We start from the raw sequence: 13,970 nt of genomic DNA, 5'->3' as shown, positions 1-13,970 counted from the left end.
GTAAGGGAGAGAATATGTGGAAAAGACCAAGGTCACCTGGGCACAAGTGTGTGCTTTGCCCAGGCTATTAAGCTGCAACATTTTACCATTTTCACAGCTCTTTTTTAAACCTAGTTTTTGTTTTTGACTGGCTGAGTGCTTTTCCTGCTCTCTCAAACTCCTCTGCATTGCATCCAGCTTGCTCTTCCAGAACTGATTGACTAGTACAGCAGGTCACCACCCCTGCTGAAATCAGCCAGCAAGCCGACCATAACCCCAGCAGATGTTTGTGCTTTATAGGCCAAGCGAGAGCCCCGCAGACCAGTGAAATACCAGCACCACAGATGTGGAGCCTGGCCACTCCGCACGAGCAGCACAAAGCCCCCTCCTGCCCAGCCGGGCTGGGACTTCCAGAGGAGCAGAAGGTCTGAGAGACTAATTAGCCTGCAGAGCCAACACGCTGGCCTATGCTCCATCATTCTGATCGGCACAGAGTCCCCTAGTGAAACGCCACATGAGTGAAGTCAGATGAGGCCCCTCTGTAACTTCACCTCGGAGTCTGGCAATCACCTGGGTTCATGATGTTCCCCAGGATGTGCCAGCCAGCTCTGCCAGGCTCTGCCACTCGCCCCAGCTGGGCTGGGGTGGTCAGCCAGACTCATTACCGCAGTCTGCCTGCTCCTGTACTCCAAATGAAAAGTGGGGACATAAAACCATGACACCTCCGGGAAAAAAATGTATGTCTTTTTTTTTCTTTTTTAGCTACAGACGCTGCTGGTAATTACTGAGGAAAAGAAAGACCAGCAGCTCTCAGCAGGACCCCAAAGAGATGGAGGAGGGCACAGCCCATGTTCAACCAGCCTCTTTTGTGCAAAGCACGTGCTATTTCTCTGATGAAGAAGCCAAGCCACGTTCTTGCGCTTTCTCACAAGAGAGACACAAATGATCTTTGTGGTTAATATCGGCTTCCGAAATCTCCGAGGCGTCTTGCGGCGCGGATTGCCGCCGGAGCATCGGGAAGGTGTGATTCAAAGAGAAGGCGGGGGAACAGCAGCAGTGCTGAGACCACGGCCAGGCAGAAAGAGACCCCGAGGCCGCGTCCTGCTGCCGCAACGGGCCTTTCCCCACGTCCCGGTTCTGACTGAGCGGGTGTGGGTGCCGAGGGGCGGGGGCGGCAGGGATGCTCCCTGAGGATGGATCAATGAATGAGCGAGCCAGCGCAGGAAACCCGCGGGCTCCCGGCGAGCGCGGCCATCCCCGCCCTGCGCCGCCCCCTGCCGGCCGCTCGGGGCACGGCGGCTCCCGGCGGGGTCTGCCCGGGATCGGGAGCGGACCGGGATCGCCCCGCGCCCGTCCCGCCCGCGCCCCGGCCCCGCTCCGGAGGGGTCCGAGGCCGCCGCCAGGCGCTGCCGCCGCCCGGGGCCGACGTGTGGGCCGGCAGCAGCCGCCAGGTGTCAGCCGCGCTCCGGGCAGGGCCCGCCGCTGCTGCGCCCGACGGCGGCTCCGCGGGGTGCGCGGCCGGAACCCGGGGACGGCTCCGAGCCCGGCGCCCCCTCCGTGGGGTGATGGATGGCAAGCGACGCCTCTGCAGCCCGTGCTCTCAGCACGGCTCGTAAGCCGTCAGATGCCGGCCGTGGGTGATGCCCGGGGCTCTGCGGGGTCCTGCGGATATGAAAACCTCCGTGCTCAGGGAAGATCCATCGAAGATGCGGAAGAACCTAGTCGCGTCAAAGGCATTGAGTTCTCTGAGAGTTTCACGGAAGCGAAGCACTTCAGAAGGAATTAGAGACCCGAATGTTGTCCGAGTGTGAGTGTCTCGGCGGCAGAAGTGCCGCTGTAGATACTGGGACCAGGACTGCCATGTTTTGAGCTGGCACACAAGTCCACTGGCCCTAGAACCTCATCACACCGAGATTTGTGGGGCTGTTGGGTTTTACACCCGCTGCGGGCAGGTGCATCTCTTGCAGGGCTGCTCTAATGGCACACACGGTCTCCAAAGGAATGACATTGCCAAGGTCCCTGCCATGGGATACCTCTCATTCCTGTAGGCAGTCCTGCAGGCTTCTCTTCTCCAGGCCTTGATTCCCTGCTGGGAAGCCATCACACAGGATCTGGCAGCTCCAATAAACCTGAAGTCAGTGAGCTGGTGGATTTTGCCAACAAGATCCAACAGTTCTTTGTAAAAATTGAGTGGCTCTGTTGGAGACCAGTATACATCATACTTTAAATAAGTCTCCTTTTATTGGTAGGAGACAGGAAACAACAGTGATTAACTTATTCTTAAAGTATGTGCTTAACTCATGGAAACAGAGAAGCTTTCTTCTTTTTTTTTCTGCTTTGTGCGTAGTTATTTATGATGTCTACTGAGGAGCCAGGTCCCAAAACAGTGTTCCTTGTCCCCCAGGTAAAGAGCAGGAAACTGATTTCTCACCTGTTCTTCATTATGAACTCTAGAGTTCATTGCAGATTGACACTGGCTTCTACTGTGTATTAACTTACAGCCAACCTTTGCAGGGCTGTGAGCGGTCAAATGATGCCTCAGAAAATGCTTGGTCTGCACCTGGAAATGCAAACCCTGGAAGGAAAACAGAGCACATTTAAAAGGAAATGATCCCATTCTGTGACTCTATCTGATCCAAAGGATCCGTCAGATGTGATGATTTCTTGGATTAGCTCTGTTAATCGCACATGATGTCAGGATGATCTCTCCATGGCTCTCCTTTAGAGTTATGGCCCTGGAGGAGAGGGTAGAGGCTGCTTCCCCCATGCATGGTCTGCTGCAGCTAGAGGGCTGAGATGGTGTTTTTGGCAGAGCAGAGCCCTGGATTGTTCTTCCACGTAACTGCTTTTATACTCTGCTCTCTAAAGTATTCAAGCACAGAGAGTGCCTCACTGAAGAGGTTTCTTCTTCTCAAATAAGAAGGCATATGCAGACTTCCTGCAGATTATATTCCACAGAAAAACAAAAACAAAACCAAAGAGGATATATATAAATAAGCCTTCTTGTAGGATGCCCTAAGTCAGATGAGGTGTGCAAGGCACCACAACCTTAAAGAGAGAAACTAACAGAAAAGATTTCACTTCAGGATCAGAATTAACCTAAATTGGATGTAGAAAACAACTTGAAAGATAAAAAGAAACCAAAAATTATTATTTCCTAATGTCCAAAGAGTTATTATTGTAAATGTGATCAGAGAAAAAATAGTTATTTCCACAGTTCAAATAAAATTACAAAAGGGGTGTAGATCTTTAAACAGTAGTTCCCACATACTCCTTTGGGATTTTATCTGTAAAAAGTTCAGTAAACTTTCTGTATCTTTAGCTGTACTGTTAACCCCATCATTAAAATTAATTGACAAAATACCAATAACTACTATCTTTAAAAAAAAAAGAAAAATTATTTCATGAAATGGGTTTTCCAGGCCAAATGGAATACTTTTCTGCACCTTTTTTTTAATCCTGGAATCCTTTTTGAAAAAGTACAAGAAAGATTTAGGGTGAAGAGTAGTGACGCTGTTTCTTTGAAATATTTTGCTGCCCCTGTCCTGCCCATGCCCTTGACAGTCCCTTTATTTTTATGGCTTTCCCCACTTTTTCTGACTCAGAGGGGAAGCAGACCTGATCTTGTTCAGCAGGCAACGCTGGGGGAAATAGTGCTGTGACCCCCAGGACACCTGCTTACCGGTGTGTGCATCTTCACGGCTGTTTCTAGGGCAGGCTCCATCCCCTGTGGAAGAAACCCTTCCTCAGCAGCTGTGGATAGCTTCAGAGTGCTGAAACAGAGCACAGCTAATGAATTGTCTGTTAATGCCCCATCCATGCTTATGACAGCTAGTAAAGGCACTGGTGACAAGGTAATTTTTAATAGGATGAGCAGCGTGTCAGAATACTAATAAGGCACTAAAAGAAGTGATTTCCAGGGCAGTCACCTCATTGCTCAAGTGAAAGAGGGGATAATTCCCTCCGGCCCTTTCCTCAGAGCGCCCAAGGACTGTCACCTATAACGATCCAAATTCCACAGCCTCTTCTGAACTACTACTTAATTGGGAAAGTACTTCAGAGGAAAGAAAGGAGACAATTCTGCAAGCCACCGAGTTTCCCAAACCTCACTGAGCTTAACTTAAGCCTTGCTTAAGGGTTCAGCTAGACTTGGAGGTTTCAGCTAGTTAAGGGTTAATTATTTGTGTTGTCAAAACACTCCCTGCCGGTGACTGAGCCCCTCAGGGTCACAGACTGCCTAGAAAATAGGAAAAAAAAACAATCCAAAGACCTTGTTGGCGCGGAATAAGATGAATACCAGCCCGTACACACAGACTGGCACAGGAATACTGTGTAATAATCCATGCTGTGGTTGAGTTGGACCTGCTTACCTGGACATAACTGTGGGGCAAACAAATGGGAACTGAGGATGGGTAGCAAAACCAGTTGGAAGTGTGAGAAGGTTTACATGCAAAGGACAGGCAGATGGATGCATCTCTCCTTGCAAGGAGAGAAATCACAGAACAGTGGCAAGAGGGGTAGGTTAAATAGTGCTGCTTACCTTTCACAGCGTGGAAAGAAATACAGAAATCAGTATGAGCATTTCTTAGCATTGCATATTAATTTGAGGATACCATCGCCACAGTACTTCAGAGGCAGAGGAACTTTTAAAAGGATAACAAATTTACAAAAAGATAAACACAGTTAGCTTTTCCAGAGCACAAGCCAGCTGTCAGCTGTCAGGGACTGGCAAAACACCTGGGTATATCTGTGGTTTTTTGCATCTTCTTCTGATGCTTGCATTGAGGGCCAGTCAGGGAGATGCTACACTCTGAAAAGGACTTGGAGCTCCCAGGCAACTCTGCCATGGCTAAGGCAACCACTTGCACACTTAAAAACCAGACAAGTCAATCCTTTGAAAATACAACAGTAAACCCTGAAGATACACAGGCTCAGTTGCTGGCATTTTGTGAGCCTTGTGCTCTTATTCTTTCCCCCACTGGTGCAGTAAATGCTGGGTCCAAGAAAGGATAATGTTGGCAAGGTTATTCCCTTGTGTGGTAGAGAAACCATCACATCTTACTTGCTGGCAGGAAATGTATCAAGGACCACTCTGCAGAAAAATGCTGTCTGTTGTAGATCACTGGCTTAATAATGGAAAAGAAACACACTGACCCCTTGGTCTGGAAAAGTTACTACATTTTACTGCAAATGTGCCTGAAATACATTGCAAAAAATGTGTCCTGGTCAGGTTTCTTTGGAAGAAACATTACAATCCTCACTTCTGCAAGGAACCCCACCAAAATCAATGAAACCATTCACTTTAAAAGCTTATTAATGTGAGAGCACGTTTACTTTGCAGGAACCAGCAGCAAGAGTCCTCTCTTACCAACCAAAGATTTATCTACCTCAGGAGGATTTATTGCTCTGAAGCTAAGGTTGAAACATGTATATCTGTATATCCCTGTAATTACAGTATGTGTCCTTTCAATTGCTTCATATATCTTAGAGACTCTGAGTGGCCTGATAGCTGTATGTCAGCAAGATGTGAACTGATCCTCTAAGAGCCTTTGTGCTTAAATGTAACGTTTTCCAAGCACTTGGTATCACTGATATCCCTGGTTTTAATATTAGTATCATCCTGGTCACAGGTAGGGCTGTTAAACAGTAGCCAGTCTGCCTTTTACAAATGATAACTGCTTTTTATTAAAATTTTACATTTTCCTCTAACCTCTGCCAACAACAGCCCCAGCTGTTTGTTCCAAACCTCTCCTGGAAGCTTTTAGCCCTGACTTGGATTAGCTCTGCAAAAATCACTGTTGCTGTTTGGTTCATCCTGGGGGAGGAAGGGATTTGGAGGAGGAGTAGGGAGGGAGGCAGAAATGAGCAGTGAAGCAGGGGAGGCAGCAGCCTTGTGTCAAGCAGCTTCTAACACAAGAGAAACTTTCTCCACCCATGGTAGAGGATCCTTTACCCTTTCTTTCCCACACCTCAGTTATGTTGGATGGAAAATCAATTGTTTCTGGCAATCCTCAAGCTGTGGGGCCAGAAGCTTCCCTCTTTTAAGGGGACAAGAGGAACAATACACAATCTTTGTTTTTACTATATTCTTCCAAATCAATGATCAATTGCATTTACAGAGCAAAACTGGCAGCTGTCACCACAAGTCTGACACATTCCTGATTGATAGACACCAAAAAAATCTGTGTATATCAATATAAACCAATACTCACCTGTCACCACCCAACCTTGTGTGTTTGCAGGGCTGGAGCACTCACCAACTCCCTGGGCAACCTGTTCCAGTATTTCACCAGTCTCATTGTGAAACATTTTCCCTTATATCTCATGTAAATCTATCCCCTTTTAGTTAAAAACCATTACTCCTTGTCTTATTGCTACAGGACCTGCTAAACCTGATAACAAAGTTTGTTTCTGTACCTTTCTCACAAGCCCTTTAGGTACTGGAATGTGCTCTGAGGTCTCCCTGGAGCCTTTTCTTCTCTGGCTGAGCAACCCCAACTATCTCAGCCCTCTCAGTCTTCACATTAGAGTTCTCCAGCACTCTAATAATTTTGTAGTCCTCCTCTGGACTTGCTCCAACAATTCTCTGTCCTTCCTTTGGAGACCTGGGTGCAGCACTCTGGGTGTGGGTCTCACAAGAACAGAGTAAAGGGCAGAATCCCCTCCCCAGCCTCCTGGTTGCAGTTCTTTTGATGCAGCTCAGGGCACATTTGGGTTTCAGAGCACAGTTGGGTTTCAGGGCTGTGAGTGCAGGCTGTTGGCTCAGGTGCAGCTTCCCAGCCTACAGAACACCCAAGACTTTCACCACAGGGCTCCTCTCAGTCCTCTCCTCCCCCAGCCTGTATTGACACTGGGAGTTTTCCCAGCCCAGGTGCAGGACCTTGCAAAGTAATGAGGAAAGCTCTTTTATTTGAATTCTTGAAATTGAGCAGCGCTGTAAAAGTCTGGGCCAAAAATTAATTATTTTATGTGACAAGTACTAAATCATTATTTTGGTTTTATCTGAAAGAGATTCTCAGGTAACAGAGTCACAGGTGATGATGAGTTAAGTGCTGGTTGGTTTTTTTTCTCCCTCGAAGCCACTGGGACAGTGCTGTGGAGTTTCAAGAGTTTCACAGTTCATGTGGATTGCCAGTGGGGTACAATATTGATTGGACTTTGATGATCCTTGGGGGTCATCAAACCTCCCAACTCAGGATATTCTCTGACTCTGTAACCTAGAGCACTTTTACTTCTGCATGTTGCAAGCCAGCCAGCAATGCAGAGCACACCACCAACCTTTCTCTGAAACACCAGCTGGTCACCTAGAGCAAATGCAGAGCTTCTGGGGGCCAAGGGTGCCTACTGCCTGAACTGGACTGGATGGACATGGTGGAGCTCTGTTTCCTTGTCTGGGACTGCTGTGGACAGGCTGTGGTGGGAGTGATCTCGGTGCACCCTTTCCTGCTTGTTTGGGGCTGCACTGAGGCTCACACTCTTGGCCTTGCAGGGTCAGGGGTGCCCCATGAGGGAAGGCGAGCCAGGAGCCAGGAACTGTTTGTCTGAGCCTGCTGGGAGTCCACAGTTCAGCACACAACATCTCTGTCTCCTGTCAGGCCAGGCTGAGTGTCCTTTCCATGGAAACTTGGCGGGTGGTAGGATGGCAGGTCCAGGGAAGCTGGCCAGAACTGCACTGCTGGTGCTCAGGAATTACCAGACAGGATTATTGCAAACCAGGAACGCAGAAAGCTCTTGTCCTGGGTGAGTCATTGTGGCCTCTCACCCCAAGGTGAAGGGAAATAAATCCTGGGCAGAAATAACATTCTGATTTACAGATGCAAGCCCCTTCCAATGTGGAACATGGCAGCTTGAGCAGCTCTCTCTGTCCCAGGGGCTCAGCCTGCCTGCAAACCACAGCAAGGTCAGGGAAGGCCCTCTTTGGGTTAATTCCTCTACCCCAGCCTCACTTCAGGAAAGTTTTCATTAAGGCTGGAACGCTGGTGACAGCTATAACTGAGGCTGCCAACGTTTCTTCCATTATGTTATATCTCCCTGTTTTCACTTTCTTGTGACTATCCAAAAGTTTCACCTAGAAGGCTGAAATTTTCCAGGCCTCCTCTCTAGCTGGAGGTGAAGGTTTTTGTGGAAAGTTGGAAAAAAATAAAAAGAGAGGGAAAAAATGGTTCTGCTCTTTTTGAAACAGCAACATCCAGGCAGAGGTGGTAATTTAAGAGAACAAAATTTAATAAAAGCAAACAGTGCTATTATGCCCTCAGAAATTACCGACACTTTGAATTTTGAATGAATCACCAAATATTTTTTTTTTAATGTTAGAAGATATAACTAATTTTTACTTTCCTTTTTTTCTGCATCCTTTCCTTTTAGCTCAAGGCATCTTCAAGCAGTGCTGCCTGCCATGTGCTGCTCAGCCTCCAGCTCCCTCTTTGCTCTGTGCTCAGCTCCAGGCTTGACACAGGCTCTGTGACCTGAAGCTCCTCTCAAACCTCTGAGTCGGATCCTGGATGGCTCCTGTGACCAGCAAGGCTCTTCCCTCAGTGCTCATTGCCTGAGGATAGGTCTGGTGAATTTGGGAAACCTCTGTTGTGCTGAACTCTGTGTTGTGACGAGTGTTTAACTTGCAGAATTCTCCATGTGAAGCTTTAATTCAAGCATCTGTTCTGAGCCAGGAATGGGCTGCAGACTGTTAAACCACATGGCCATGTAGCATGAAACTGTAGGTAATAAATTTACAATATAAAAATCAATTAACACAAACAGTGTTTTTATTTGCAGCAAATGTAGGTGCTGGGATTTCTCTGGTAAGCAAGCAAAGCAGAGAAATCTGAAGCTGAGTAAACTGTAGCAATTAATCATGCTTTCTAATTCAGTTGACTTCTTAAACTGGGGAGTCTCTTACTCAGATTGCTCATTTGAAATTGGTTCTGAGCTAAACAAGGGTTGCAGTTCTAGGTCCTTGCAGCTGGTGTGTGGAACTATACATTTGGCTTAAAATGAACCAGTTCACATTTGAGAACCCCTACTTCACAGTTCTCTGCAAAAGAAGCAACCAGTCACTTCATTAACCATCAAAGGAAACTCAGAGAGCACCATTTGTTCTAATGGAAGAGTTTTTTTCCTTCTAATATCACAGATTGCCTTGGAGATTTGCATACTCTTTTCAGTAGTTTTTCTCTGGAGAAGGGGGAAGACCGCTGCTGCTCATGGCTACTGTTGGTGCTTCTTGTTCCCAGGCAGTAATAGGACAGGGTTTGGCTGTGAAGGACCCTTCTCAGTCCCTGCTGATGGGGAAAGGTAGAGCCAACAAAAATATCCAAGTCAATAAAATCAAGACCAAGTTGAAATACTTCAAACTGGATAAATAAAACACAGGAGACAGCTTCATGTGTGGAAATGGAAAATTAAGACCTGGAAAAACCACCCCCTTCCTGCCTTCCCCATCCCTGCAGTCAACTCTAAGTTGGTTGCTTTCAGATGAAGGTTTTCTTGCAACTCAGCTGGCCTAGCTGACTCTGTTAAATATACAGGAGGAGATTTGTAAATCATTCATTTCAGAGCAATACTCAGAACTCTATGATCTGACTTTCATGCTCCTGTCCCTGCACAAGATGCCCCTTCACTTGTGTGTGAAGGCTGAGATCTTCCTGAAGCTTGCTGAGAAGAAGCATTACAGACTAGGACTCACCTTCAGCTTTATGTCCTCATCCCAGAGTGGATGGGCTCTATTTGCTGGAGGAGGTACTTTATTTCAATTAAGATTCATAGCCTTAAACCCCCTGGAACCAGAGGCAAAAATAGTTTTTTTCAGAAACTCAGAAGAGCCCAGTCCTTCCAAGAGACAACCTGGTGACATGGTGGCAGGTCTTTTATTTGGCAGCTTGGTGGCTAGATGGCTTGTTGAGGTTTGGAATATGCCATCATAAATTTACAGCCCCAGTGAAGTTCAGTGTGCCTAACTTTAAACTTGTTAAAAGCAGTTAAAGCTTCAGGTGGATGCCAGCACCTGAGAAATACTAAAAATATTCATTCAGAGAAAAATTGTTAAGTGCTGTGTGCAGGTTGGTGCACTGAGGTAAAACCGAGGTGACTTGACAGAGTTAACTTAATATTGAGCATCCTTGGCAATAGGAAGAGAAAAACTGAGAATTGCAGTGGAGGCCACTTACAGACTTCGTATTGTACAGCTGAAACAGAAAATTAATTCCCAGCTTTCTAGGCCTTTTTCCTGGAACTTGAATTTCATGGCTGTCAGCATTTTCCAGTTCAAGGCAGAAAACTCCTAGGTGACATTTTGTTTCCTAGACAGTGATCTTGAAGGAAGGATCCACCAGGAAGCAGATTTTCTGGTGGAAAATACAAAGTTGTAAGAGAAGAACCAAACTGTTCTAAGTGAGGAGAGCAAGGGACAGGGAAGCAATGATTAATAAAAGGTTAGCTGCTAAGTGAAGGAAGGATACAGAGGTGCAAGCAAAAGCGGGAAAATATGTGCAGAAAATGCAGAAAGTAGAGCAAAGCCAAAAAATACAGAATTCCACCCAAAAGGAAGCTGTACATATCTCTAAGAGAAAGCAGAAGATGTGTTAACAGAGATGAAAGTGAAGAGGAAAACACCAGACATCACCAGCCAGCATCATCTTGACTGAGAAATTCACAGGCAAGCTTTTCAGTGCCAAGAGAACACAGCACCGGGGATTCAAAAGGCACTTTGGTATCAGGCCCTGACCCTCTGGTCCTGAGCACTTCCTGACTTCTGTCAGGCACTGCTTGCTCCAGTGAGGATATCACGGAGAGCACAACATATTTTGTCTTTTCCTGGGCCACATATGATTCTCCTTCAAAACAACGGTTGTCTTTCAGCTTTTTCCCTGTGGCAGAAAAATTTCCCTGGAACCAAAGCACAATATTTCCTGTCTGCTGCCCATACACCATTCCATCACCTCTCCTTCCCCAGGGGATCATGGCTTTTTTGCATGCTCCAGAAACTGGCTGCCCAGCAGCATTGGAAAAAAAAAAGGGGTTTGGTTTCAAAAATGAGGAAAGAGAGGGGAATAGGGGAACACCTCCATCAGCACCAACAGTGAGAGCCTCCTGCCTGCACCCACCCAGGCACAGAGGCTGAACAATGTGCTCTGCAGGCCAGCCAACATCCACCAGCTCTGAGTGGGAACATGCTCACTGCTCTGAGGTTGGTATGTGTCTGCCTGTATATGTGCACCAGTCCTATGCAGAATTAGGAGTGCAGGGCAAAATCCCACTCTTACCAGCAGCCCAGTAAGCCTGAAGTTGCTGCTGAAAGTCATGGAGGGGTGTCAGTCATGTAGACACTTTCTTATTAAATTAGTGGACAGCAAAAGTGAGGCTGCCATGTCCCTGCAAACCTCATTTGGCACTGGAGGCAGGAGTTTTGCCTAAAGCAGCTGACTTTTGCATGACTGTCTCTAGAAATGTAGATAAAGAACACTTCACACTGGAAAAAAGCCCTGCTGTTGAGTTAGCTATTGGCACGCTTCATCTTCCACTTCCAAGCAACTGGATGGGCTCTGAATTTGGCTGTGTCTGGGATAGGGAAAGCAATACAAAAGGGACTGGTAATTAAGGAGTGCCTCCAGCTCTCTAACCATAATAAAACACATTTTTGTACTCTTCTTTAGACACTGATGGCAAAGATTCCACTCTCTTAGTAAGAGAGTTGAAATCTGGACTGATGATTGCATCAGTGGAAAGAAGCCAGACTTGCAGTGCTGTAAGCGAGCAAAAGATCTGGATGGCAATCAAGATGCAGCATTATAATGAAACTTTTCAGGTTGTTTTCTTTTTAATTTTGTCTTGTGACAGGAGCCAGTTCTGATTTCACTTACATCAGGCTATGACTGACTTTAGGATGCCTCTCATGCTACCGCAGCATGCCTGAAATCAAAACTAAGCATCCATGGTTTCCATTCCCCTCCTAAATATAAATTTCAAGGTGGCAATAAATACCAAGACGAAAAAGATATGCAATTTTAGTGACAATGGAGCAAATTGATGCAGAATGTGTGTGACATTTTTTCAATTTTCCTCTTGTTTTTCCTGATGGTGTTTTGTGCTAAACATTACATTTGCAGACGCAGAATTTAAAGAACACTTTATCTTCAGCGCTGAGAAACATAACATGTAATTTGCAGCTTCAGCCAAGAGTGATGTCCTTATTAGTAATGGGAATTTACTGATTAACTGCTGTTAGCAAAACATCATCTTCAAACCCGTTAGTCTCAAACTGGCAGCCGCTCTGTCGGCAGGAGCTTTTTTTATTTCATCTCGGGGGAGTTCTGTAGAAATATTTCTCATTTAAACAGCTTTAGCCTTGGCCTTTCAGTAATTTTTATGGTCTCCACTAATAGGTTAACAATTGGTTAAGAGCAACTATCAGCTTAATGTCAAGTCATTCACAGGGAAAAGTTCAAGGAGAGAAGTAACACTATTTCAAAAGAGGGCTTATTTTTGAACAAAGAGCTCCCATCAGTTTAAAAAGCCAGAGGGATAAAAATGAATGCAAGAGAGAAATGGAAAAATCAGCACTGGGGAGGAAAAGCAAGGGATCTCAGCGGGACCAGAAAAGGGGTGCCAGTGTTACTGGGTGCAGGGTGAAGGTGCACCAGAGTGCCCTGTGCTCTCCAGGGGCTGGCATGGTGTCACAGGGAGCGTGTGTTTGTGGGCTGGGGAGAGCTTATGCAGATTCAGTCGCTGCTGCTTGCAGTTCTCCATGGGTGCTCCAGGTCCCTGCAGCGATTCCCAGGCTCAGAAAACCCCAGAAAGCAGCATTGTCTTCTTACAAACCATCACAATCGAGAGAAGAGAGTTCCTTCACCAATTTGTCCTACTGGTTTTTTGTTTGCATGTTTGTTTCAGCATATTCCCACTTTGCTTACAATTCCTGTCTTTCCTATTTCCTAGCAGTCTCAAGCAGTACCACCAGTTCTCAGTCTCTCATTTATGTTCAGGCTTTAGTCCATTCTCCTATCAGCCCATCCCTCAGACCCAGCTCTGCAACCCTGCTCAGGATACATCTCCTTCATGCTCTCTAGGTCCTAGCAGGGCACTGAGCAAGTTTTCAAAGGACATGCAGAGCTCTTGCTCTTTGCTTCTGTGCCAGATGTCAAAGTGGCCTACACACAGCTGGGCAGGGAAGTCCTGCTCGGCTGTTGGTGGCACGAGTGCAATCCAGAAGGCACTGGCAGATAGATGAGCCCATCAGAATGAGTCCCATTGCTGGGGCATGAACAGGGCTTGGTTTTGCCTCCCAGAGCTCTCATACAGACAGATCTTGGAATTATTTACAGCGCTGCAAAAGTGCACAACATTGCCTCCAGGGTAAATCTTTGCTGAACTGGAGATCTCTGACCCTTCTCCTGTTGGGCAGAGTGAGGCAAGGGCATGGGAAGCAACTCCCATCTCCCAACAGCTTTTTCCATCTTAATAATTCATCTTGTCTGGACATAATTTTTAACCAGAAGTTTTCTTCACAATAGCGGCATATGAAAATCCTTCCTAGATGTGGTAGTGTAGATTGCCATTGCAAAGTTGGGTAGGCTTTCCTTCTAGAGATCTGAAAAACCTGGAAATAACCAGGCATATTACACTCCCCTTTTGCCTGGTAGTACCAGATAAACAGTCTGTGCAGAGGGCTGTGTAAAACATCATCACTTTCCATATCCCAGCTCTTGGACCAGAGGCTCCTGACAGATGTGCAAGAGGCAGACAGCTGCATGAGCAAGTGACTCCAATGGACTTGTATAGGAAGAGTTCTTTAGGGGAAGGACATCACACCAGGTAGCCAGGGGAATTAAAACAAAATAAAAATTTACATAATAGTTACAGAAAGCATCCAGATATTTTGTTTTCTTTGCATTACCAGTTTTGTCAATGGTGTTTTGCTCTCTCCAAATAGTGCATGTGTATATTTTTATAAACACATCTCTATAAGTATCTAGACACAAACACACACGTGTATATAT

At 46.3% G+C, this 13,970-nt stretch overlaps 1 protein-coding gene across 1 annotated transcript; it reads left to right on the top strand.

Annotated features, from left to right (window-relative positions):
- The first annotated feature begins 697 nt into the window (after nucleotides 1-697).
- Nucleotides 698-9,150, top strand: LOC141728587 (uncharacterized). The gene is made up of 2 exons (XM_074538003.1): nucleotides 698-1,786; nucleotides 8,344-9,150. Exon 1 carries the CDS (start codon nucleotides 1,160-1,162, stop codon nucleotides 1,763-1,765), a length of 606 nt encoding a protein of 201 aa, XP_074394104.1. The 5' UTR covers nucleotides 698-1,159; the 3' UTR covers nucleotides 1,766-1,786; nucleotides 8,344-9,150.
- The last annotated feature ends 4,820 nt before the right edge of the window (nucleotides 9,151-13,970 follow it).

This window comes from Zonotrichia albicollis, chromosome 3, assembly GCF_047830755.1.
Source record: "Zonotrichia albicollis isolate bZonAlb1 chromosome 3, bZonAlb1.hap1, whole genome shotgun sequence".
NCBI lineage: Eukaryota > Metazoa > Chordata > Aves > Passeriformes > Passerellidae > Zonotrichia > Zonotrichia albicollis.
Note: the sequence above shows the minus strand (reverse complement) of the source record. Positions and strands in the feature narration are given on the sequence as shown.

Excerpts from the sequence above, each read along its gene's own strand:
- LOC141728587 (XM_074538003.1), top strand. The coding sequence starts at position 1,160 with ATGCTCCCTGAGGATGGATCAATGAATGAGCGAGCCAGCGCAGGAAAC.